This window comes from Cetorhinus maximus, chromosome 10, assembly GCF_964194155.1.
Source record: "Cetorhinus maximus chromosome 10, sCetMax3.hap1.1, whole genome shotgun sequence".
Taxonomy (NCBI): domain Eukaryota; kingdom Metazoa; phylum Chordata; class Chondrichthyes; order Lamniformes; family Cetorhinidae; genus Cetorhinus; species Cetorhinus maximus.
Genome location: NC_135888.1, coordinates 10038642 through 10066103, shown reverse-complemented (window position 1 = coordinate 10066103; position 27462 = coordinate 10038642). Strand labels below are relative to the sequence as shown.

General features: G+C 42.9%; 1 protein-coding gene across 4 annotated transcripts in view; it reads right to left on the bottom strand.

Annotated features, from left to right (window-relative positions):
* Positions 1–27462, bottom strand: part of LOC144685438 (ras-specific guanine nucleotide-releasing factor RalGPS1-like) — a 911907-nt gene that overhangs the window by 383562 nt on the left and 500883 nt on the right. For all 4 annotated transcript variants that reach the window (XM_078549928.1, XM_078549931.1, XM_078549929.1 and 1 more), the window contains one exon: positions 20579–20716. In XM_078549928.1, coding sequence (XP_078406054.1) covers positions 20579–20716 — 138 coding nt within the window. The remainder of the gene's footprint in view (positions 1–20578; positions 20717–27462) is intronic.

Genomic DNA, 27462 nt, shown 5'->3' with positions numbered 1-27462 from the left:
ACTGACTTAACCTATCGAAATCCTTTTGTAAACTCCTTGGGTGGGATTTTCCGGACCCCCGCCTGCCACCGGGATTATCCGGTCCCGCCAAAGGTCGATGAACTTTTTGGCCGCCCGAGTCTCCCGCGCCGGTTCCCACCACAACAGGGCCGGAAAATCACGGCCTTTGTGTCCTCCACACAGCTTCCTTTTATACATCTTTTTTGTAACATCAGCAAATTTGGCTGCAACATAGAAAGTAACGGGAGGTCTCCACAGGTTTGTGGACTAAGTTTTGCCTTCCACCTAAAAGACATCACAAAGTGTGAGCGTTAATGGGATCAAGGAATAAATAAAGCAACGTTGAATAAAAGTAAAGAATTATGTCATATAAATGATAGATTCAATGACGTTTTACATACTTATTCATTTGCCTATTTGTTCAAACGCTGATGGCATCACAGCACTTTTAAGCATGGATGGCCAAATTGTTACAGCTAATTTATATTAACGTGAGGCTACAGCACTCTTGCGGTGCAGGGGGTCGCACCCCTGCCTCGATCTGAGCTAGAAACTTCCGGGTTCGAGTCCCACTCCAGATATGTGACCAAATAGGCTGAGTATCAACTTGCAGTTCCTTCCAACACACGGCAACAGCAGGCAGTAAGAGTGGGAGAGACCCCTGTTCAGCCACGATTCTGATGGAAAGAACATTGGAGCCTCTACCAACGCTACCCATAGCTCCAGACTATGACATGCATGTAAACGTGTTTGTTGCCACAGCAACCCAGACTTTGAGTGAACTATAACACATCATCACCATAGCACTCTTTGTAACCTGCCAAATCAAATAAAAATACCAGAAAAGAACATTTGTCAGAAAAAGGAGATGTCTTCAAAAACTCTACAGATGATTTGCATTAGACAAGAAAATGTTTTTTTAATATTATGTTATTGCTTCGAAATGATATCTTATGGTAAACATCTGGGCAAGTGTATTTAAAACCTTTTGTGATTTGTGTGAAAGATTAATATATATTCTTAAATACGGACAATAATTTTCAAGTTATTTAAATCTCTTGAAACTTCTGCACCCCAATGAACCAGGGAACATATCCAATGGAGAGTTCAGCTGTAGATCCCTGGTCAGGTCTCAAGTCAGCTTTCAGACCAAGAGTCTCCTCTAAAGCTAAGGGAGAGCTGGCACAGTGGTAATGTCACTAGCTGAATAATCCAAAGGCTCAGGCTAATGCTCTGGGGACATGGGTTCAAATCTCACCATGGTAACTGTTTAAAATTAATCAAATCTGGAATTGAAAGTTGGGGCCAGGAAACTATCATTGTGATGTGTGCCAGGCAGATCGAATCCACAAGGAAAACTTGACCCCACTATCACGACAGTTTTGCAATTTGTATTTATTTTGAGATGTGTGCCCTGAATTCAGTAGTAACAAGTCCACAAAGACTTTAGAGATTTTTTAGAAAACTAAATTAAACATTCATTAACAAAAGAAAAGATTTCAAGCACATACATTGGTCTATAAATTGCTACTATAATAACTCCTAAAACCCCTAACTAATCTGGCTTCCAGTTACACCCCTGTTAAGGCAACAGTAAAAACAAATAGATTTAAACGGATCTAGGCAAGTCAACACAATACCCTGGACAGGTGGCTTTTCCCAGCTTCGGTTTGTGTAGACACCAGGCTTAATGCGCAACTACTGGAGGCTTTTCACACATCTGGTAGATCTTACAATGCCTTCTCTGACGCATAGCCTCATTCTCCTTTATACAACTCCATTGTTCCCATATGTCTTTCGAACTTTACCTTTCTCATAGCATAAATCTTTTCATGGTGCTCACACTATCAGTAACCTTTGGGAGAAATAAACACACTGCTTGGCCTACCTTCTCTGTCTAGGTGTAACATCCTACCATCTCTTTGAAATTCAAACTGCCCTGATTTATCTAAAAATGCAAATTCTCCTCGCCTCACATTCTAAGACTTCAGCCATGTTTACGTATATAGCATTTCAAACCCAGCTTCTTTTGATGAGTCAAAGCCTCCAGACCAGTTCCAATTCAATTAAATCCCTCCCCCGCCACACACACACACACACACACACGCACAGAAGCTATCCAAACCCTACTATTAACCTACTTTTACAATGAATCACAATAATATTACGAGATTTACTATACTTTCGAGACAACCATCCACTGTCATAAAAACCCATCTGGTTCACTAATGTCCTTTAGGGAAGGGAGTCTTCTGACCCTATCTGACCTGTCCCACGTGATCCACAGATCCAGATCCACAGCAGTGTGGTTGAATCTTAACTGCCTACAAGCAACTCTGTTCACAGGCAATTAGGGATGGGCAACAAATGCGAGCATTGCCAGCAACATCCACATCCCCCTGAAGAATATATAAAAGAAAGCTCACTTGGCATAACAATGGGGTACAATAATAGGCCTCAATGTCCATGGGTTAGTAAGAGAAATATCAGCAGATAAAGAGAAAATTCACAACACAAAAGACTTGATTCCACCCACCTGAGCTAGTATACATTGACAGAGCTTAATGGAATTCAGAAAACTAGTTATATCTGAACTAATCTGCAGTTAATCTCTAAAGGTGTCATTGTCTGTCAGGATATTATTAATTTCACTTATTACCGGCTTATCAATTGATATTTGCAATTGTTTCCTATTGTGCTGTGTTGTGCACTTTTCACTTACTTGCCCAGTCCAATCTGAGGTGCAGTTTCAGTCTTGTCACGTTAAGAATTTTAGGATGCTTTTTATAACTTGGAGAGAGAAAGGGGTTGCACAAGGTGTCCTTTGTAAGGCTATATTGGTATAACTTTTTCCATAAGTTCTTTAGGAGAAATAATATCCTATAATTGAGGTGCGCTAAATAAGCGAGAACACAGGAATAGGAAAAGGTGTGAAAATTTTACAAAAATTAAATTAGAAACGAATAATTGAAATTTAAAAATTATTCAGCTACTGGGGTTTGGAATCCCTTCAGAAATCAGCTGCAGCTAATTCTTTCCAGTTGCACATGTAACAAACTGCTTACATTTGGATTCAACAATCGCCTGACACAAAACTCTTTAGCTTTGGTCAGTTTCCTACTCATGAGCCAACACTGTTTTTGGCTCCTTATCAATAAAAGCCAGATCCATCACAGAGTGATTTTTATCCCCCTAACCACATGACAAAACAGATTACAATCGTTGAACTTGATGAGACAGGGAACATTACTGAGCGTGCGTTACCTGATAACTGTCACCATTGGAAGGCTTTGTACAAACAAAGCTTTAGCACTGGGAATCGGGTTTGTTCAGAGCCAGGACACCAAAACCTTTAGAATTTGTACCAGGCACAGTCAACCATGGAATTCTACTCCATTTATCATTGCTTCCAATATAACACTCATGCTTTTGTGCATTTTTAACAGTTTAACAAGGAAATACATTATCTTTTGTAGCTTTCTATAAAAAGGAAATCTGATAACCTCTGTAAAATTGTGGCCTGGGTTTTGGCATTCAGCAGCAAAGTGATGGTGCTTGCTGCTGACCTTGCTAGAAAGCTGTCTGCAAAGACCTTAGCGCTCTCTGTGGTGTGGAGGTCTCTCTTCCTGGGTCGGAACCTCGCCCTTGTCGGGCGGGCTCGGAGGGGGCGGTCGGGAAGGTGACTGCCACTCGCGATCGAGGCTGGAAGGCGATTGCACACTGGCGGGACAATGAAGGCCCACCCAGCGTGAAACACGGGCGGCAGCGCTTGGCGCTGCATGTACGGGCAGTGGGAGGAGGACGCGTGGGGTGAGTGTGACTTTCGTGCATGCATGCTTCACAATCCCCCTTACAGAGGGGCTTCCTCAGGGAGATGAAGCATTTTACAAAAAAAAGAGTAATGTAATAAAATATGTCCCCTCATGTGACTCTATCCAACTGATCCTTCAATGGCCTTGCCAGGCTTTTTAATTGTTGGCGGGCCAAGCAAAATATCACGCGACTGCGCGATGAGGCTGGGACGCTCGCCCAACGTCACCGCATGTCATTTTACGCTCAGTCGCGTCAGGCGCCCGCCCGCCCGCCCAGCTAAGAATTTTGTCCCTGATGTTAGTTCAAATCTGGCACTAAGTCAAGGGGGTCTCCGGGGTTCTAGCAACAGTGATGTCAGGAAGTGGGATAAGCAGCCAGTCACTTTGGAGTCTTCTTACAGACAATAGGTAAAATGAACGGCTTGTAAAATGACGTTAAAAAGTGAAAGACAGAACGGAATAAATGATTGTGACATACACGGGATTAAATTAGAAATTGAAATATCATAAAGAAACTTTGAAACATTTTTCTTTAAAGATCTGTGACACTTTTTTTTAATTGTAACGGAGAAATTTGAAATTCAATAATTACAAAATTAGGTTTTGGGGGCGAGAAAGGTTGTTCAGCAGGAACTATGAATGTCGTGCACCGTTAAAAATCATGATCACCTCATTCAGCAAGGCCCAACCTTCTCAAGGGTTTTTACAATGAGACCAACAATGCAAAAGGACAAGTTCTTGTCAGTTCAGTGATTTCTAATTGATTGTCGTCTGTCAGATTTCGACAGTGCACCCTGCGGCGTAACCTTGGACCACTGAATTGACTCCTGAATTTCATTGTTTCGCTGCGTCTGTGTGGACTCCGGAAGGTTCTGCCAGTTTCAGGGGAGTGGCAACAGCAAGTGTCGTCAGTTTCGCTGTCATTACACAATACGGGTCACATACTTTGGGCCCTAACTTCCGAGCTCGAGGGCAGTGTTATCTGGGAGATACCCCAAAGATACGCTGGAGAGCCGCTCCCCGAGGTTCCCGGGTAAGGGCTGCACAGCAATTGCCTGGGAAATTCAAAGTTCCGATGGGCAATTGCCCTGCACTGGGAATAGACTGAAAATGAGATTTAGATCACAAACTTTGGATGGTTCTGACTGTGTTACAGCCAGAGTTACCCAGAAAAAGTTAGGAGAATTAAAACCACTTCTAGTTTCTAGGTAACTATAGCACTGACCCACCCTGACCCTCCACGGCACTCTCCCCCCACCTCCCCCTATAGGACTCCCCACCTCCTATCCCAACCCGACATCACCCCCAACCTCCAGCCCCAAGCCTGAGCCAACTGCCCGCCACCACCCTCCCCTACCCCAAGGCCAGACCTGACCCGACTCCAGACCTCCCTCAAACAGGCCTGACGCCTGACTTCCCCTCCTCACCACCCTCACCCCACTCCGGGCCCAACCAGATTCCCAACTCCCCCTGCCCCCCAACCCACCCCCAGGCCCTAGCCTCCTAAACCCCCCGAGAACCGATTCAACCCTGCCCCCTCCTCCCCGTCAGCCCAAGCCCGACCCGACTCCCCCTCCTCCTCCACTCCCAGGCCTGACCCAACCCGACCCAACCCCCACCCCAAATCCTAACCACTTACCTTATACGTTTAACTTCTCCCTGGTTTATCAAGGGCTTTTAAACTTGACTGGTTTACAGCAGATAATGGTGTCAAAAAGGGCGTCATGGCTTACTTACTTACGTGCAACTGGGCTGCCCTCGATTCTAGGCCCCAGGAGCGTGCTGCACTGCACAGATTTGGCCTGGCCTGAGTTGGCAGGTCGGGGCGAGATAGGAGTTGCTGGATTTCAAAGCTTAGCAACAATCCGACTCATTTACCCCTCCACCAGAAGTTACGGGCCAATAGGAAGAACTAAAATGGCCGATAATATTATTTTCAATGGTTTACATTTGCTCAGAATAATGAACATGTGCAGCACCTCCCACAATTTTACACAGATCAAGGCAAGAATGCTTCTGTAGAATGAAATAAACATTTTGCAAATGCAAAGCGTGGAAATTGGTATCTGTGAAGAGAAAGCAAACAATTTGCATTTATCTAACACATTTAACATATATATATATAAAAAAAAAACTGCTTTCAAGAATCATTGGTGAAAGTTGACCAGCCAAAGGAGGAGATTAGAAAGTTTGGTCCAAGAACTGGTTTTAAAGAGTCTTAAAGAAGAGGAGGGATGGGGAGAGGCTGAGGGAAAAAATTCTGGGCACTGGCGCTAAGATGGCAATTTGACCAATGGGAAGGCAATGCACAAGAGGATGAAGCCAGAGGAGCAGCGAGCTCATGGGGTAATAGGGAGCAATGTTGTATGGTAGAGCTGAAAGATCTCAGATCTAGAGAGGGACAGGAACGTGGAAGAATGTAAACATGATCAACAGCCTGGGAGTTACCATTGAACTTGAACTGGACTGGACTACAAGAACAGGTCAGAGGCTAGGAATTCTGCAGAGAGTAACTCGCCTCCTGACTCTCCAAAGCCTGTCCACTATCTACAAGGCACAAGTCAGGAGTGTGATGGAATACTCCCCACTTGCCTGGGTGAGTGCAGCTCCCACAACACTCAAGAAGCTCGACACCATCCAGCACAAAACAGTCCACTTCATCGGCACCCCATCCACCACCTTCAACATTCACTCCCTCCACCGCCGATGCATGGTGGCAGCAAGGTGTACCATCTACAAGATGCACTGCAGCAACTCACGAGGTTCCTTAGACAGCACCTTCCAAACCCATGACCTCTACCATCTAGAAGGACAAGGGCAGCAGACACATGGGAAGTAGCTTGAAGTTCCCCTCCAAGCCACTCACCATCCTGACTTGGAAATATATCGCCGTTCCTTCACTGTCGCTGGGTCAAAATCCTGGAACTCCCTCCCTAACAGCACTGTGGGTGTACCTACACCACATGGACTACAGCGGTTCAAGGTGGTGGTTCACCACCACCTTCTCAAGGGGCAATTAGGGATGGGCACTAAAAATGCTGGCCTAGCCAATGACACCCACATTCTGTGAAAGAAACAAAAAAATATATAAATAATGCAAAGAATTTGGGGATTTGAACAAGCAGGAGAGAATGTAGAAGTGAGGTTGGGGACAAGTGAGACTTGGTGCAGGATAAAATATTTGGATGAACCGCAGTTTGTAAAAGGAGGTTAGATATTTTCAGCAGAACCATCAGCAAAAATGGCATAAGCTCTCTACGCAGAACATGGACCAAGCCTACTCTAAAGTGACTCTGGCAGATACTTGGTACATGCACTTTTCCCCCTTTAACATCTGAATATTATATTAGTGCTTTCAAAATCTAAAGTAAGAATTAAAGTAAGAAAGACTCTACAAGATGGATGCACCATCCATGGCCAACTAAGGCTGTCAAGGATGGTATCTAATTGTGAGGAATGGATGTGTTTTTTTAATATTTCTGGGGAATATGGTGTTATTCTGTGGAAAAGGCAATGTGTTTCTGTCTGTCTGTGTGTATGATTTAGTTAAGCTGGGAAGAGATTAATAGGAGGCACGTTGTCTGGGGAGGTTGAAAGATTTAGAGGATAGAAGTGTTAAGTTTGAGGTACAAGTAAATAGGTTCGATCTAACATTGGCATTTTTAGATAAGTTGAGAGTCCGTCGTGATCTGTCCCGCTCTCGCTCACTGCCTTACTGGCATCGCACTGGACCCCCACCTGTCCCCTTGCGGGTGGTGGGCCCACAAGGCCACTTTGGGCTGAGCCCAGCCATCAGGCACTCGCAGGCAAACCCCACCCCCAGGCCTGGCTCCAGGGGTAGGTCCCGGTATCCCTGTTGCAGGTGAAGTTCTCGGTGTTATTTCCAGAGCCATTAAGGGGGTCTTTGGTGGATCGCTCTTTGTCTGGAACCTCACCTTGGGCCTGTTCACCGAGGGAAGCCTTACAATGAGTTCTAGCCTCCAGGGGACATAGCTCAAAGGTTCATTGGATCACCCCCGCCCCCCCCGCCCAACACCACAACAAGGTTACGATCCTCAACTGCATCTTGTCTCCACTCCTGTTCATTATTTTCAAGGGCAGGGTATCAAGGTGCAGGGGAGGTACGGATGGTATCGAGTTTGGGGGCTTGAGGGTGCATCTCTGCTGTTTGCAGATGATGATGTTGCGCTTCTTGCCTCACTCGACTGTGATCTCCAGCGGGCGCTCGAACGTTTCGCTGCCGAGGGTGACGCGGCTGGGATGTGCACCAGCACCTCCAAATCTGAGGTCATGGTTACCTCCCGGAAAAGATTGGGTCGCTCTCTCCAGGTGAGGGGGGAGCAGCTTCCCTTAGTGGAGGAGTTCAAGTGCCTCGGGATCTTGTTCGAGAGTGACGGCGGTGGGGGTGAGCGTGAGATTGACCAGCGGATCGGTGCAGCGGCTGCAGTTCTGCGGGCGCTTTCCCAGTCCGTGGTGGCGAAGCGGGAGCTGAGTTTTAGGACGAAGCTCTCGGTTTACCGGTCCCCGATCTACGTCCCCATCCTCACTTATGGTCGTGGACTGTGGGTAATGACTGAAAGGATAAGATTGCAGGTACAAGCGGCGGAAATGAGGTTTCTCCGCAGGGCCTACTCTCCGGGACAGAGTGAGGAGCTCGGCAACCCGAGAGAGCCTGGGAGCAGAATCACTGCTCCTCTGGATCAAGAGGGGCCAGTTGAGGTGGTTTGGGCATCTGATAAGGATGCCCCCTGGTAGGGTCCCGCTGGAGCTGTACCAGGCACGGCCCACTGGGCGGAGACCTCGAGGCCGGCTCAGGACACACGAGGGATGACATCTCTCGGCTGGCCTGGAAATGCTTGAGAATCCCCAAGGAGGAGCTGGAATCTGTGGTTGGTGAAAGGGAAGTCTGGTTGGCCCTGCTCAGCTTTCTGCCAATGCGACCCTTACCAGGAGAAGCGGTGTGAAAATGGATGGATGGATAAGTTGACAGTTTGTTTGAATATCAAGAGGGAGTCAGAGGTAATAAGATACATGTTTGCATCTTGCAGGGGTTCCATAGGTAAACAGTCGTGGGGATATTATATTTTATTGACCCAAAAGCAAAGGCAAGATGGAAACATGAGAGATCCTACATTTGGAAGGTTTTGAGTTTCAAAGGGATGAGAACAATGGAACCTGAGATGAAAGGAAACAAAAAGATATTTTAGAGTTACTGTGGATAGTTATAGTTGGAGCTGCTGTTTCAGCCGTTAGCTCTGGGCTGGGAGGAGATGCAGTTTGAACCAGCCATCCAGTCAAGCCAGAAAAGTCTTGGGTTACAAAGAGCAGTTTTATTCTGAAGTTTGGTTTCCACAGCAGAGTGGAAGCAAGTTACAGGTCATGTGATATGTCTTTATTGAAGCTACAGCAATTTGCCTTGGATAATATTACTGGATTTCTTATAGTTAAACATCTAGAAGGGAGTGTTGCCCGGAAGGTGTTTACTTGTGGGTCTGACCAAATGGAGAGTCTTTTTGGGAGGAATGTTTGTAAGACTAACTTTAATTGTGCAACTGTACTCTTGTGTGCTTAAGTTTTCTTGTTAATAAAACTTATACTTTTAATTTTTAAAATCCCAAAAGTGTTACTGGACCTCTTACTGCTGAGATTGGTACATCACCTTCTCGTCTTCAGAATACAAAAAAAACGGGTATGGCCCGGAAGCCAAGGTTCCCTCTGGGATTTGGCTTGTGCAGCAATTAACATCGGCTATGGTCATAACGCAATTGAAAGGAAAGGCGGACAATGCTGTGAAGATTAGTGGTAGGCCAGAAGATTGGGAAAGTTTTAGAAACCAGCAAGGTTTGACTAAAAGTAGTAAAGGGGGAGAAATTAGAACTTGCGAGTCAATCAGCAAGAAGTATAAAAACAGATATTAAAAGCTTCAACAAGTATACGGGAAGAATTTTCTGTTTGGCATGCGGGTGCCAACGCGTCAGATGACGCGCACTGATGTCGGGCGTGCCTCCCGACGTCAACACGCGTCATTCCAATCTCTCGTTCAGCAGGCATGCACTGGAGTCGGCTGCGCACCCACCGAACTGTCAAAGGCCTGTTAAGGCCATTAGTAAACTAATTAACCAATTTGACAGGGCTGCCCGTCCAACCTTAAGGCTGGCGAGGGGCAGGCGAAGAGCCCAGGCGGCCTTCGCATTTTTCGTGAAACCTCATCCACGGGCGGGATGAGGTTTCATGAAGGTTTTATTAAATTAATAATTTTTTAAAAAACATTTCACAAACATGTCCCAGCTCATGTGACGCTGTGGCATCAAGGGACATGTACAAATGATGTCTAACTTCCTTTATTTTAAACTTTAAAACTGAAGTTAATCTCCCTGAGGCAGCTCCGAGCCTCAGGGAGATTTCTGCGCTCTTCCGCGTGCATGCGTGAAGGAGCGCAGGTCCCGACTCTCCCTCCTCCTCCCGCCCACACAGGTAGCGCTGAGCGCTACCGGGCACACATCACACTGGGCGGGCCTCAATTGGCCCGCCCACGTAAAATGGGGGCGTGCAGCCGATCGCAAGTGGGCAATCGGCTCCGCACCTGCCCGCACCAGCTCCAGACCTGCCCACCTGAGGGGGAGAGAATTCTCCCCTATAAAAAGAAAGAGTAGCTCAAGTAAATGATGGTCCCTTAGAGGGTGAGACCGGGGAATTAACAATGGCCAATGAGGAAATGATAGAGATATTGAACAAATATTGTGTATCAGTCTTCATGGTGGAAGACACAAAAAGCATTCCAAGAATAGTGGAAAATCAAGGGGCAAAAAAGAAGGAAGAACTACCTCCAGGGAAAAAGTACTAGGTAAACTAATGGGGCTAAAAGCTGACAAGTCCCTTAGATCTGATGGTCTGCATGCTAGGGTCTTAAAAGATGTGGCTTCAGAGATAGTAGATACATTGGTTATAATCTTCCAAAATTCCCTATATTCTGGGAGGGTCCCAGCAGATTGGAACGCCACAGATTTAACACCTCCATTCAAGAGAGGGGAGAGACAGAATGCTGGAATCATAGGCCATTGGCTCAAACATCTGTCATCAGGAAAATGCTGGAATCTATTATCGAGGAAGTAGTAGCAGCACATTTAGAAAATCATAATACAATCGAGCAGAGTCAACATGGCTTTATGAAAGGGAAATCATATTTGACATATATATATTCAAGTTCTTAGAGAATGTAACACGCAGGACGGGTAAAGGGGAACCAGCATATGTAGCATATTTGGATATCCAAAAGGCATTTGATAAGGTGCCATATAAAAGATTACTGCACAAAATAAGGGCTCTTGGCATTAGGGGTGATGTATTAGCATCGATAGATGATTAGCTGTCACAGAATCACAAAATTGTTACAGAGCAGAAGAAGGCCATTTGGCCCATCGTGTTAGCACCAGCTCTCCGAATGAGCAATTTACTTCGTGCCATTCTCCAGCCTGCTCTCCATAACCCTGATAACAATTTAATTCCCTCTTGAATGCCTCAATTGAACCTGCCTCCACCACACCCTCAGGCATCGTATTCCAGACCTTAAACACTCGCAGCACAAAAATGTTTTTCCACATATCGCTTTTGCTTCTTTTGCAAATTACCTGAAACTTGTGCCCTCTTGTTCTTGATCCGTTCATGAGTAGGAATAATTGCCCCCCCCATCTACTCTGTCCAAACCCTGATATACCTCTATCAAATCCCCTCTTAGCTTTCATTTTCTCAAGGCAAGTAGACCCGACCTCTCCAATCTATTGTGATTCTATGAAATTTGTTGATGATACAAAGGTAGGGAGGAAAGCAACTTGTGAGGAGGAGGCAAAGAGTCTGCAAAGAGATATAACGGGTTTAAGGGGGTGGGCAAAAATTTGGCAGATGGAATATAATTTGGAAAAATGTGTGACGTCCACTTTGGGATGAAGAATAGAAAAGCAGAATATGATTTAAATGGAAAGAGACTGCAGAGTGCTGCAGGACAGAGGGATCTAGGTGTCCTTGTACTTGAATCACAAAAGGTTAGCGTGTAGATACAGCAAATGATTAGGAAGGCAAATGGAATGTTGGCCTTTAATGCCAAGAAGTAAGGAAGCCTTGCTACAAATCTACAGGGCATTGTTGAGACCAAATCTGGACTACTCATCCAATTTTGTTATTTATTTAAGGAGGCATATGCTTGCATTCGAAGCAGTTCAGAGAAGGTTCACCAGGCTGATCCCTGGAATAAAGGAGTTGTCTCACGAGAAAAGGTTGAGCAGGTTGGGTCTATACTCACTGGAGTTTAAAAGAATGAGAGGTGATCTTATCGAAACATACAAGATTCTGAGGGGGCTTGGCAGGTTAGATGCTGAGAGGATGTTTCTCCTCATGGTGCAATCTAAAACTGGGGGGAGGGGCACTGTTTCAAAATAAGGGGTCTCCCATTTAAGGCTGAGATGAGGAGAAATTTCTTCTCTCAGGGGACTTCACTTCCCCAGAGAGCAGTGGAGGCTGGGTCATTGAATACATTCAAGGCTGAGATAGGCAGATTCTTGATCAACTAAGGAGTCAAAGGTTATGGGGGGGCAGGTAGGAAAGTGGAGTTAAGGCCACAATCAGATTAGCTATGATCTTACTGACTAGTGGAGCAGGTTCGAGGGGCCAAATGGCCTACTCCTGCTTCTATTTTTTATGTTCTTGTTTTAATTAGAAGATTTTTCTAGAAACAGTCTTTGTTATGTGGTTAAAATATATTGATGCGACAAACTTCATGTAATTTTTCTTTTAACTCTGGAAGCATTCAAAGGATTATATGGATTGTTCATTGTACAAGTAGGTATTGTTATAAACAAAAAGTTTGGCAGGTTAACTGTTTCCTGCTGCATTCCCCATGGCAACGCCTCTACCAATCAGGATCCACTTGTCAACCAATCAGCACTCTCTTCTCATGCAGTATAAATAGTTGTTCCCTTTACTGTTGGTATTTTCTTGTGAGCTGTCCTGATGAGTGCAAGATGAAAAGCTTTGATAGTGTGTCTCTTTTTCTCAGTAATACTCAAATGTTAATCTATTCTGGACAAGACACAAATGAATAAACCACATTTGTAAAATGACAAGAAATTTGTGTGATTCAGAGCTTTCAATAATAAAACTTCCAGAATGTAGCTAATTGGTGTTTAAAATCATTTAATCATGAACAAGAATCCACTTAAAGAATTAGACCAGTATCATTTTCACATTCAACTAATCCTTCTTCTTGTCGGTAATTTCAACATTAAAATTCTGAAACATTATACCTCAATGTCAGGACGAAGTGATCATACATCTGTCTTATGCATCACCCCATTAGAAATTTAATCCCATCTGTGGATGCTACTGATCCAATATAATTATTCTTCCTGCAGTAATTAGCTTTCAGAGCCAATAACTTATAAATTCAAGTATTCCACTCTGTTAACAGCAGAACAGTTTCCTATTTCCAGCACAATCTGGTTCACAATTGGCAATATAAATTATTCATGCTGTTGGAGAGTCAATGTACATTATTCAAAGTCCTGTGACTCTAAGTGGCTTCTTCCCTTCCCAGCCAAGGGCCAGTGTAGAGCCCTGACTCATTGCCTCCAATTCAGTACAGTCAGAGGCCAGATGTCAAAAGGGAGACTGATCTATAGAGCATAATAGTGGAAAATTAGGTGATTTCAGAAGATTTCCATCTGCGAGGACTTCAGTCTCACCGTAAAAACCAAGTACATAATTATTGATGAACCACCTCTCTGGCTCTGAAAAGCTTGTTTTTTTATTCGTGGAATGGCAAATTTCCGCATTATGATTTTAAAAATTTCCACAGATTTTTAAAAGTGTTATTTCTTTACGTTTATGATATTTCAGCTTTTATCCTAATCCTGTGTGTGTGCTCCAATCATCTATGTTACTCTCCGTTAACAAAAAATAGAAACTGAATGATAATCAGTGCCATTTACTTCCTGGTTTGCTGCTTGTGAGAATACGTCGCTGGGATTGGCTTCTAAGCTTGCTTGATGTCATCACCGGACAACCAGAGATCTTTTCTAGCTGACAGTGGGCTCAGATTAACATCAGGAGAGGGGAAATCCACACCAGAGATTTCGAGAGCTTTGTAGCTAGCTACCTTCGAGGTCAGGGGCAAACCCCGTCACCTCACCACTAACCGCAGAGTCATTGTATACTCAGGACTGTTTAGAAAGTAGAACTCATCCACAAAACTTGTTTTAAAAATAATATTTGCTTTACATTTTTTAGTCAGCAACCCCAGGAATAACATTATTTTATTAGCTTCAGAAAATACACAAAATCACCGGCACTCCTTTGATGGCTTAGCTGTTCAGTTTTTCCTTACAGCTACTGAAAACATACTGCACTGGGAGTTTATTTTTTTCCTCGGTCTGTAAAAATGTATGCACAAAGGTCCATAGATACCTTACACAGGGAACTAAACTGACTGATTAATGATCGTCTCAAAAGACAAACTTACATGGCAGCAGCGCACATGCATATGAAATTTGACTACATCAGTTGACCAGTTCCTTTGGTCAAGCACTATATCAATGCTTTGCCCCCACTGCAGTGTTGGTGAATAATATTTTTTTTAAAAAAACAAACTTTGAGAAATAAAAGACTTCTCAGCTTGCCGTTTCAATAGACTCTCCTATCGCTTGAAATAACATTCCTCAGAAGCGAAGGATCCTGACCACAACAGATAGTCTTTAATTCATCAAGTTAAAGGTGACATTTAAGCAGCCATGTGCTCTGAGATCAGTTAGGGCTGTTGCGTACTGTGCCATGTTGCCTAACAAGAGGATGATGAAAATGCAATTGTCGCTCATGAGAAAAACTGATATATTTTCATGATAAATTCACGTAAGCGATGTAGGTGGTCACATTAAGTCAGTTTTTCACACACTGGAGAGTATACACTCATCTGCTGAGGGCGCAAAACCCCATTCTGTAAGCACGCTGTGCAAGTATGACCTGATGGCAAAGCGAGTGGATATTGCTTCACACAAACTGCTTGCTTTGTTGTGAAATGAATCCATTTGAATAAATACATTTTCACGGGTTTGTGCCTCACACCTAAGTGGAATTCAGAAAATCGACTTTGTAATTTGATGACAAATGGTGGAAAAACTCAGCAGGTCTGACAGCATCCGTGGAGACAAAGACGGAGTTAACGTTATACGGACTCGAAACTTTAACTCTGCCTTTCTCTCCACAGGTGCTGTCAGGCCTGCCGGGCTTTTCCAGCATTTTTTTGTTTTTGTTTCAGATTTCCAGCATCCGCAGTATTTTGCCTTTATTTTAATCTGATGAACTTGGTTCAAATACACAAGGCCATTTTCCTTTCCTAGTTTTGAACTTGCAAGAATCCAAGAGGGATTTTCTAAGCTCTAGGCACCCAATCTTCAGTTCTTCTGAATTCATCAACAGAGATGAATGTATTGCTGAATGAGAAAGACATCTTTTGTTGAAGCTTTTCGTCTTGCACTCATCAGGACAATTTGCACAAAAGTACCAACGTCAGGGGAAACAACATATTTTTACTATATGAGAAGAGAGTGCTGATTGGTTGGCAAGTGGACACGGATTGGTAGAGGTGTTGCCGTGGGGAATGCATCAGCGGATGGTGACTGACAGTTAAATGCCAAGCATTGTTTGAAATTTAAACCAGGCAGCTTGACTTTGATTGGTCAAGACATTGCCCTGGGAAATGAACCAGCGAATGGCTGTCACTTATTTTGTTTAGTTGAAACAGGTGCAATGTGTATACATGTTCTTTCTGTCTGCAAAGAACAGGGCCCTGTGTATTAATATATGTAGCTTCCACTACATGCAAATGTGCCACTGACGATCTTAAATTGGTTGGCAGTGTAATTCTTAGCATACCATGATAAAGGTTTTTATTATTAGTCAATTGACACCTCACATGTTAGTTGCATTTTGGACACTGATCAAGATTACAGAGAGTTAGCAAAGTGACGTTCGAAACAAAAGCCAATCACAATCTGATGGAGTCCATACTTCTCTGCTATCCTCAGGTTGGGAGAACAAGAAAATGCTCATAAAATAAAAGCAAAACACAGTGGATGCTCAAACTCTGAAATAAAAACAAATTGCTAGAAACATACAGCAGCTCTGGCAGCATCGGTGGAGGGTGAAACAGAGTTAATGTTTCAAGTCGCATTTGACTCTGCTTCACAACTGCCTCTCCCTTGACTCTCTTGTCGGTCAAAAATCTGTTCAACTCAGTAACGACCCAGCCTCCACTGCTCTCTGTGGAAGAAAATTCCAAAGATTAAGGACCCCCTTAGAGAAGAAATTCCTCCCCGTCCCCATCTTAAACATGAGAATTCTTACTTTTAAAACTGTTCCCCCTAGTTTTAGATTCCACATGAGGAGAAACGTCCCCTCACCATCTACCCTGTCAAACCCCATCGGAATCTTATATGTTTCAGTAAGGTTACCTCTCATTCTTCTACATTCTAATAGGGCCCAACCTGCTCAGCCTTTCTTTGTAAAATAACGCCTTCATCCCAGGAAACAGCCTAGCCAACCTTCTCTGAACTGCTTCCAATCCAAGCATGTCCCTCCTTAATTAAGGAGACCAACACTGTGTGCGGGCATTTCTTCCCTCAGAGGGTCGATGGTCTTGCGAATTTTCTCCCACAGAGAGCAGTGGAGGCTCGGTCACTGAATTTATTCAAGGCTGAGTTAGACAGATTTTTGATCGACGAGGGAGTCCAGGATTATGGGGGTTAGCAAGAAAGTGGAGTTAATCAGATCATCCATGAGCTTATTGAATGGGGGAGCAGGCTCAATGGGCTGAATGGCCTATGTCTGCTCCTACTTCTTATGATCGTGTGTGTGTGCGTGAAAGTGTTCACTTGTACAGCCAATGCTAATGTAATGTAGGTAATTGGTAGAATGAGCAAGAAATGTGCACTCATGTTGCCTAATGACTTTCTCACAGAAGGTGCAATCAGCAAAGCTCTTTTGAGTCAAAACAAAAACAGAATTACCTGGAAAAACTCAGCAGGTCTGGCAGCATCGGTGGAGAAGAAAAGAGTTGACGTTTCGAGTCCACATGACCCTGCCAGACCTGCTGAGTTTTTCCAGGTAATTCTGTTTTTGTTTTGGATTTCCAGCATCCGCAGTAGTTTTTTGTTTTTAAGCTCTTTTGAGTGTAAGCTTTCATGGAGTGTGATATACCAACTACCTGCACTCTGTGTAGCTTCTACTGATAATTCTATCGCTTCTTTTCAATCTATTGGGACAGTTCACTCTGACCAGAGCATTGAACAGCAGCCAAATTATTTAAACAAAAAATTGAACGCAAGTTACATGTTCAGTTATACTGGAGCTAGCATCAAACAAAATTGACATAATATATAGCGCCGGGAAGTTAAGTTTGCTTACACCCATGCTTTTGTAAGCGGTCAGTAACAGCTACATTATCTTGCGCCTCTATCATCAGCACCAAGGTTTCTCCGTGTGACTCCCATTTCCAAAGTGCAGTATCATAGCAGCATTAGTTTTCCCAAGTTGCTCATCACTCATTCATGTCTCTCGGAGCTGATGGATGGAAAGTTGTAATGATGCTTTTTTGAAAGTGAAGAAGGAATTTAACAGCCCGTAATGGCACACTGAAGGAGCAGCTGAGTGTTGTGACGCCTGTTATTTGGACAGTGGCATCATTATTTAGCCAGGCATTATTTAGCCTCATTGTTCAAATACAAAGCCATTACTGCAACTGAGTAACAGCCGTTACTTTACATTGTTTCAGCTCAGATGACGTTCTTCGGTGACAGTTATTAATATCCTGCAGCCTTCGGCAGCAATATCTTGACAACAATAACTTATATTTATAAAGCGCCTTTAGCACAATGAAACATTCAACAACACTCATCAATATCATGGACAGTCTCCCATCCTCCATCAAGCATTTTCTCCAAGTGTTATCTACAATCCTTTTAAACAATGAGGATTCACATCCCAGTATTTTTTTTAAAACAAGAAAAGTGCAGTCGCACCTTCTGGTTCATAGAGCACAGCATGTATGGCGCTATTTACAGACAGAAAGAATATGTACACACATTGCGCCTGCTTCAGCTAAGCAAAATAGTGACTCATTCCTCAGCCTTGACAAACCAGGGTCAAGCAGCCTGGTTTAAATTTTAAACAATGCTTGGCAGTTAACTTGGCAGTGCATTCTCCATGGCAAAGCCTCTACCAGAGTCTACTTGCCAACCAATCAGCACTCTCTTTCTCATACAGTATAAATCGTTGTTTTTCCCCTTATATTGGTACTCTTGTGAAGTGTCCTGATGAGTGCAAGACGAAAAGCTTCAACATGTCTCTTTTTTTCAGCGATGACACTATTGTCCAAGTGCAATGCTTTCATCCATTTGTATTTTGTTTAAGTTAACAGGGAACCCCGAGTTCTTTCTCATTACCTTTTTTTAGAATTGGATTTCTGGCTCTTCAATTGCTGATTGGTGTTTATCTGATGTGTCTGAGAGCCCATATTAACCAAAAAGCCCCACGTTGATGCCCAGTCTTGTGTTGAGTTGGCTGGTCTCAACAGAGGATGTCAAAGATTGGCCTTGACATCCCGGAGGAAAGAGAAGGGAAATGAAGATCAGCCGGGGCTCTCAGTTGTGACCCAGGTGGAAAGTGCACGGGTACAGACGCAGGAGAATTGGGTGGGTCAGCCTTCAACTCACATCACGGCTCTCAAATGGGAAGTGATCACTCCAGTAAGGAGAGCTCCGACGCTTCTGACATGTGATTTCAATTGGAGTCGATGCCCTTGTGGGAGAAGGCAGGTACTACAGTGCAAAAACTGCTACATCATGAACTCAATGGCAAATCCAAACATAAATCTGTCACTTAACAAAACCATTGTCACAGCAACATCCATATACATATTTTGTTTTTTTTTTAAATGCAGTTTGAAGGGAGCCAGATTAAATTATTATGCTTTATAGCGAATGTTACTATTCTGAACTTTGCAGGCTTGTATTCGGTATTTTCTTGGGATCAGTGTCAATGCTCACTAAGTGGACCTCGCCTCCTATAACCCACGGTGCTCTATTAATACCCAATATCTAATCAAACAATAGCAAGCCTTGTGGGGTACATTACTGAGCCTTCGTTACTTGTACTGGCTACTCTAAAGTTGCACGTTTTATGAGGCGTGTTCTTTCGTCTTTCTGAAAGGTGGACTGAAAAGGACTCTTAGTGAAACATGACAGAACAACGAACCGATTTATTTTATGTAGAATCCAAGGGTAACTAGAATCTGGTTCCCATTGTGAGATTCACCAATTCACTACAACTCCTTACACATGGAAAATAATAAAATGCACCACTCTCACTGTTACAGGTGAAAACTCACCTGGCTGTCCATAAGCTTCAGAATTAACATTTCTGGCTGGCGACTTTTTAATCAGAACTGGAAAAAGTTAGAGATGTAACAGGTTTCAAGCGGGGCTGGAGAATGGAATAGATCTAGAACTTCAGCAATGATCTTTGAATGCTGAGGTAGCCTTGAGGTGCCATGTGGCCTATTCCTGCTTTTATTTCTTATTTTCAGATGTTTATTATTCTTGTGTTCCTTATGCACTTTACAGCTCTCCAGAACCAACGCTGAGTTGAACAATTTCAGATCATTATCATAGCTCCCATTTTTTTTTTGGACAGTAGATTCTGGTAGTGATTCTGCTGTTGCCATTTACATCCCTTCAAGACCAATAAATAAAGGACACAAGTTCCTCTAGAACTATCTTTTGTTTCTTAATTGTCTCGTTACCATCCCTCCTGTTTTCCATCTTTTTTGTTCTTTCTCTGCATCCCTACCCCTTTTCCCTGCCCCTGTGCTTACCCAAAACCTGTTACATGTCTAACTTTTTCCATTTCTGTTCTAACATCATCAATTTGAAATGTTAACTCAGCTTCTCTCTCCACAGAAGGTGGTGGCATGGTGGTATTGTCACTGGACTAGAGACCCAGGGTAATTGCTCTGAGGACCCAGGTTTGAATCCCACCGTGGCAGATGGTGAAATTTGAATTCAATAAAAAATCTAATGATGACCATGAATTGATTGTCGTAAAAACCCATCTGGTTCACTAATGACCTTTAGGGATGGAAATCTACTGTCCTTGTCTGATCTGGTCTGGCCTACATGTGACTCCAGACCCACAAATGTGGTTGACTCTTAAAATGCCCTCTGAACAAGGGCAATTAGGGATGGGCAATAAATGCTGGCCTAGCCAGTGACGCCCATATGCCATGAATGAATAAATAAAGAGATGCTGCCTGACCTGTTGAGTATTTTCTGTTCTTATTTGAGACTTGCAGCAATCTGAAGTAATTTGTTTTTAAGTGTGTAAGCTAACAGGAACCGTGTACCATTAAGAAGTTCACAGAAGGACAGGAGAATATTGCGGAGAAAAGAAAGTTCTGAACTAAATATTAACCTAATGCAAAATATAGATCCAGAGAGAGTAAGGTACAGTTCAATTTAAAAATTAGGTACTGATATTCAGTCAGGTTATATATCATATATATATGTCCCATACTGCTAGAAGAGTTTATCTGAGAATTCCAATTAGCCAAGTAAATAATGTTCGCATTTTTAAGCATTTTAAAGCAATACTTATATTGTCACTATTTGGCTCAGAGACACGGGTTTGTTTAAACAAAAAGAACGTAACAAAAATTGAATACAGACCACAATTGAAAGAAACTTGTAAATCTGAAATGATCCTCAAAATGTTGTTCATCTGATTCGATCTCTGCTCATTTTCCATGATGCTGTCTGATGCTGGATAGGCTGAGTCAATATAGATCAAGTCCAACAAGTAAATTCCTAAAATTGAAACATAATTTTCAACATTAGATTGTGAATCTATAACTTATATTTTAAAAAAACTATGATGTTAGAAAATAACCCTTTGAATCTCCAACCCTTTGAATCTTTTGTTAATGGTATGTTAGTTAGATTGTTAGGCTACACAAGTGAAGGGTGTTGTTTAATCAAGTTCTTTGAGCACATATAAACAGGGGATGGCTGGGACACTGGGTGGGTGGGAGGAGAGCTGTGAGACTGAACAAAGTCAATAAACTCTCTTAATAAAGAAAAGCTCTGTGTTTTGGTTTTGATTTCACCAACTGGCTTAGATCCTATTGACATCTTCTGGATGACCACTATGATTTTCTACAAATTGCACTGTATTAAATCCAACCATGAAACATACTGAAAATTCCTACTGTTTTATAATTTTCAATCTGTAATCCATCTTCTTTTTCACCCTGGTAGAAAGTTATACCAGACAGTTTAATTGCTTTTAGTATTTTTTTTGTCGATTGCTTTAATGGCACTGTATTACACCTAATATTGGTGCAAGGTATAAGGAGATTTAGTCTTCATCAACTATGCTAGGATTGCTTGATAGGGTTGCCAACTGTGATTAAATGTATTTCTGGAGCGTTCACTGCATGACTTGCCCCACGTTCCAGCCATCGTCAGCCAACATATCCATCCTTCGAAATACTGCCTTCCTACGCCAATTGGAAAGCAAAAAGACTCATTACCCAATTTGATGATGCTTGACTGACAGCCAAAACAGCCTTCTCCCCCGCAGCCCCGACCATTTTCAATGTATTTATATCTGATTGAGAGAAATGTTCAAAGAGGAAGGGTTGCACACTGCAGTGTCCTGGAAATTGATCATCAATTCCGTGAAACTTCAGCCCAATCCTGGAGCGTTGGCAACCCTACTGCTTTATGTTAATATTGGAGCAGAGCATTCCATTCCCCAGTACTAGACGAGCATAAAAACATTGTACAATCGAATATTTAGTGAACAAATAGGGGATAAAAGACAGAGGACAGCAGAAAATGAAGAGGTTTGTTCTATAATTGACAATGACCTGTGAACTGTGGAGTGAGCGAGTCATGAATGAGCTACAAAGATCTTCCTCAGCTGTGGAATACAAAATTGGTGATAATATAGAAAAATGTTTATTTTTATTTATTTTAATCATGACACAAACGCTTTCACTCTTAACTGATACCTTCTGACCACAATTTAGAAATGATCTGTTGGTTATCATGAAAATTTTCCAATTGGCATTAGATTCTGTGATTTATGTGATCCACCCAGTCCCAAACTCAGCCATGTGTTGTTTACAGTAAAGGGGTCAATTAGAATATATCTCTATGGCTACGAATGTATAAAAAGCACCAAATAGCTGTTTTCACATCTCTTTTCTTAGCTATTGGATGAAAGCACTGTTACAAAGCCCCAGACAGTACACTTTTCACCAAAAGGATATATCGCTGCTTTTTCTCCCCCTCTTACAAAAAACACATCAGCAGAAAAAAGCAGTGCGGTTTCTTTGTGTCTGGTAGGTGCGCAATCAAAATGTTCCACAGGATTGCAAGACACAGCAAAAGCTAAATGTTGTTGTTTTGTCAATCAGGTGGAAACCTACACGGCTCATTTGCAGAGAATTTGCAAGCCTTAGTGAAGCAATTTTACCCCCAAATACGTGAAGAAATGGCACACCCTCTGTCCCAAAAAAAAATCCAAAAAACACAAAAACTGGAATTACTCAGTGGGTTAGCCAAAAACTGAAAGAGAAAAGATTTTTTTTTTGGATGGGAGCCCTAACCTAAGGGTCTCATCTTGGCGCGCCTTTCTGTCAGAAGTCGACTAGCCTGTTGTGAATTTGCAGCATTGTTTTGGTTCCACCACATTTTAGTCTGGGCTTCCTAATAACACAGAGTTTACATAGTTCAGAGCACCTAGCAGAAAGTTTATGAATCAACTTGAAAATAGGAGTGAGTTCTCCTTGATCTGGCACTTTAGATGTCACTCGGCATCCACTTATGCATGTAGGACTGTGCAAACGGAATTTTCATCATGCATTCTTGCAAAAACATATTCCTAACAGCCTGGCCTCGGAGTGCAGGCGAGTTTACACCATCCAGTGCTGAAGCACAGCACATCCTCCAGAGTGGATGTGAGTTTCCCCAAAGTAATTTTTTTGAATAAAACTTCAATCGATGAGACCTCAGACCTGAATTATTTAACATGATTTATCTGGCTGTGTCTGATCGTGTGAAAACAGCTGCTATACTGTGACTAATCTTCTAAAACTTGTTACAAGGCACTGCCACCTAAAACTCTTAATTCGTCATCACGCCATCATGTACAGCTACCACACCTCAGTCCATCTTCTCTTGCCTCATCTGATCTCATTTGGTTTGCCACAAACTCAAATGGTCATAAACTCTTTAAAGTAACCTAAGCCTCCATCTTCTCATTCCAGTGGGCGTAAATCGTTGACAACTTTCAACAGGTGAAGTACTTCACTGAACACTTACATGAAACGCCTGAAGCATGCATATCTCACAAGTGAGGTACAGCACTATGCCTTTCATTGCTTTGACGTATTCAGAACCACCGGGAGTCTCAGCAAGTTTGAAAAAATGAGAAACTCTAATTGCTACAAATGGAAAGAGGAGCAACTTCCTCAAAACAGCTGAAGAAGAAGCTGTGGTGGAAAAGCTGAACAGTTGGTCACATCCTCTTATCCATTACAGCTCCTGGCAATTTTTATTGCCACACTCATTGTCCAAGCAATTAAACTATTTATCCTTTTCCTCGAACAGATTTTTGATCTTTGCCTGTCGGTTCTTGCATGATGCTTCATTCCCGGTATCCTTCGCTCAGCACTTTGGCAAGTGTTTACTGACAGTTAATAGCGGAGTAATTGGAGTTCGGGGTGCTGCCAGGATGTCTTTCTTGTCTGCTGAAGGTAGAATGTCTCACCAAGGCATACAGAAATATAATTTGTCAATAAATTCATGACAACAATGCAATAATCTGACCAATAAAAGCAAAACTCTTCGACAATCATTAACAGCGGGGATTTCAAGCAAACCCGAAATGTTAACCTATGACATTCTACTGGGCCACATCCAAACTTCTGATAGAGATTTCTTGATGTTCTTCTATCAACTGTTCTGTCGTCTGAGTTTGAAGACTGCAGCCCTTCTCTCTTTTCCTCACTAATCTTCTTCATTCCCCTCTTTTCCTGAGTGTACTTGCTCTTTACTGGAATTTAACTCCATGAGTACCGGTTACCCTCTGGTACCAAACCCATGCTGCCATTAACACACGCAAATCTATTATTCATTCCTCCCTTTTAAGATGAAGATGAGGGAGATTTTTTTTCTCCGAGGGTCGTTAGTCTGTGGAATTCTCTTCACCAGAAAGCAGTGAGGCTGGATCACTGAAATTATTCAAGGCTGATGTTTGACAGACAAGGGAGTCAAGGGTTATTTGGGGGGAGGGGGGGGAGGGGGGGGGGGAGGGTGGGCAGGCAGGAAAGTGGAGTTAAGACGACAACCAGATCAGCCTTGATCTCATAGAAAGATGCAGCAGGCTTGAAGGCCGAATGGCCTACTCCTACTGTCCCGATGTTCCTGTGTTCATATGAGGACACCAGAGTGGAGGCTGATCCTATTTCCATGACATCCTGCAATGTCAGCAGCAATTGTTGAAATAAAAACAAAGGGTTGGAAAAGCTCAGCAGGTCTGGCAGCATCTGTGGAGTGAGGAACAGAGTTAACGTTGAGTCCGATATGACTCTTCTTCAGAACTCAGTTTCACTGCCTTTTGAGGAAGAGAATTCCAAAGACTCACAACCCTCAGAAATAATTTTTCTTCATCTCTGCCTTAAATGAGTGGCCCCTTATTTTTAGCCAGTGACCCCTCGTTCTAGATTCTCCCAAAAGAGGAAACATTCTCTCCACATCCACTCTGTCAAGTCCCCTCAGGACCTTATGTTTCAATCAAGTCACCTCTTATTCTTCTAAGCTCCAATGGATACAAGCCTAACCTGTCCTACTTTTCCTCATAAGACAACCTGCCCAGTCCAGATATTAGTCTGGTAAACCTTCTCTGAACTGCTTCGAACGTATTTACATCCTTCCTTAAATGAGGAGACCAATACTGTACACAGCACTCCAGATGTCGTCTCACCAATGCCCTGCATAACTGGAGCATAACCTCACTACTCTTGTATTCAATTCCCCTCACAATAAACAATAACATTCTATTAGCTTTGCTAATTACTTGCTGTACCTGCATACTCATCTTTAACGATTCATGCACTAGGACACCCAGATCCCTCTGCATCTCACAGCTCTGCAATCTCTCACCATTTAGGTAGTATGCTTCTTTTTTATTCTTCCTGCCAAAATGGGCAGCTTCACATTTGCCCACATAATAGTCCATTTGCCAGATCTTTGCCCACTCACCTAACCTATCTATACCCTTTTGTAGCATCCTTATGTCCTCTTCATGACTTACCCATCTTTGTCATCAGCAAATTTAGTGACCATACGTTCAGTCCCTTCATCCAAATCATTTATATAAAATGCAAAGAGTTGTAGCCCCAACACTGATCCCTGTGGCACACCACTTGTTACACTTGGCCAACCAGAAAATGACCCATTTATGCCTACTCGCTGTTAGCATGCTAATCTCTATCCATGCCAATATGTTACCTCCTATACCATGAGCTTTTATTTTTTCCGCAATAACTTTTGATGTGGCATCTTATCAAATTCTTTCAGAGAATCTGAGTATAGTACATCCACCAGATCCCCTTTTCTACAACATATGTTACTCTTTTTAAAGGTCAGTGCTAGGGGCCAGATGTTCACAACTTATATCAATGATTTGGATGTGGGGACCAAATGGAATATTTTCAAATTTGCTGATGACACAAAACAAGGTGGGAATATGAGTTGTGAGGAGGATGCAAAGGACCTTCAAGGGGATTTAGAGAAGCTGAGTGGGCAAGAACATGGCAGATATAATATAATGTGAAAATATGGTCGGAAAAACAGAAATGCAGAGTAATTTTTAAATGGTGAGAGATTGGAAACTGTTGATGTCCAAAGGGACCTGGGCGTCCTTGTTCATGAGTCACTGAAAGCTAGCATGTATCAGCAGCATGCAATCCGGAAGGTAAATGGTATGTTGGCCTTTATTGCAAAAGGATTTGAGTACAGGAGTAATGACGTCTTGCTATCATTGTATAGAGCCTGGGTGAGACCGCACCTGGGGTATTGTGTACAGTTTTGGTCTCCTTACCTAAGGAAGTATACACTTGCCAAAGGTTCACCAGATTCATTTCTGGGATAGCGGAATTGGCCTATGAGGAAAGATTGAGGAGTTTAGGAGAATGATAGATGATCTTGTTGCAACATACAAAATTCTTTCAGAGCTTGTAAAGATCGATGCAGGAAGGATGTTTCCCCTGGCTGAGAGGGCCTAGAACCAGGGCACACAGTCTCAGAATAAGGGATAGGCCATTTAGGACTGAGATGAGGAGAAATGTCTTCACTCAGAGAGCGATGAATCTTTGGAATTCTCTACCCAAGAGGGCTGTGGAGGCTCAGTCATTGAGTTCGTTCAAGACAGAGGTTGATGGGTTTCTAGATAGTAAAGCATCAAGGGATATGGTGATAGTGTGGGGAAATGGCGTTGAAGTAGATCATCAGCTGTGATCTGACTGAATGACGGAGCAGGCTCGAGGGGCCGAATGGCCTACTCCTGCTTCTATTTCCCATGTCCCGATGATAAGATGAAATCAATGTAACTGTGTAGAACCTGAAGCTTACAGAAACTACAAAGTAAAGGCAAATAGGTAAAGCAACTCCCTGTCTGATGGATCTACTCCAAGAGTTCTTATTTGACCGTTTCACATCCAGAAGCTAGAAAAACAAAACTGACTGGAATATGGCACACTTTCCAGGAATGCTTTATGGATAAGCAAAGTGCCCATGAGCTCTGAGCTATTTACTAAACGGAGACACTTTAAATGTCCCAAGGAAATGGTTACACAGCTGTAGCTTTCCAAGTGCAGCTCGGATGGAAAAGGGTTGCTTTAGGACACGCAAACAAAATGATCTGTACAAAATCAGGTGACTGCAGAAAGCGGGAACAAATCCGTAACATGGCAGAAGGAGACATCGCTGACCAATTAACTTTCTATGGAGCTGTGTGTTTAACAAGAAGATAATTGACTCAAAAGAAGGGGGGAAAAAAAAGTTTCTAAACAAATTCTCTATTCAAGTTAAGGAGCCAACCGACATTTGCCCTGTTTTAAAGGGCCAATTAAAACACGGCACTGAAGTCGGAAAATTGTAAGAATTGGCAGTATTCTGTAGTGTGTTACATTCAGCCAGTTAATCCTCTTGCCAATCATACCTATTGTTCGTTTTGACTGGAACTTGAGAACACAAGACAAGACAAATAAACCTGGCACGGACTGAAAAGCTAATTGCATTGGAATGCTACTTCCTGTGGCTTGCCATCTTTGTTTGCGACTTTAACGCTACATCAATGGGCAAGGACACAACAATTATCACAGGGCCTGTGGCAAGAAATAATGAAGCAGCCAGCACTGCAGCTCGAGTTGTCCATCGAACACTGCAAGCTGCAGCTGGGTATCAGCATGTAGTGGTTTGCATTGTTCTGCTTGATAAGAGTGCAGTGAAACGCACACTGAAAACCCGAGTTTGCTGCGCAT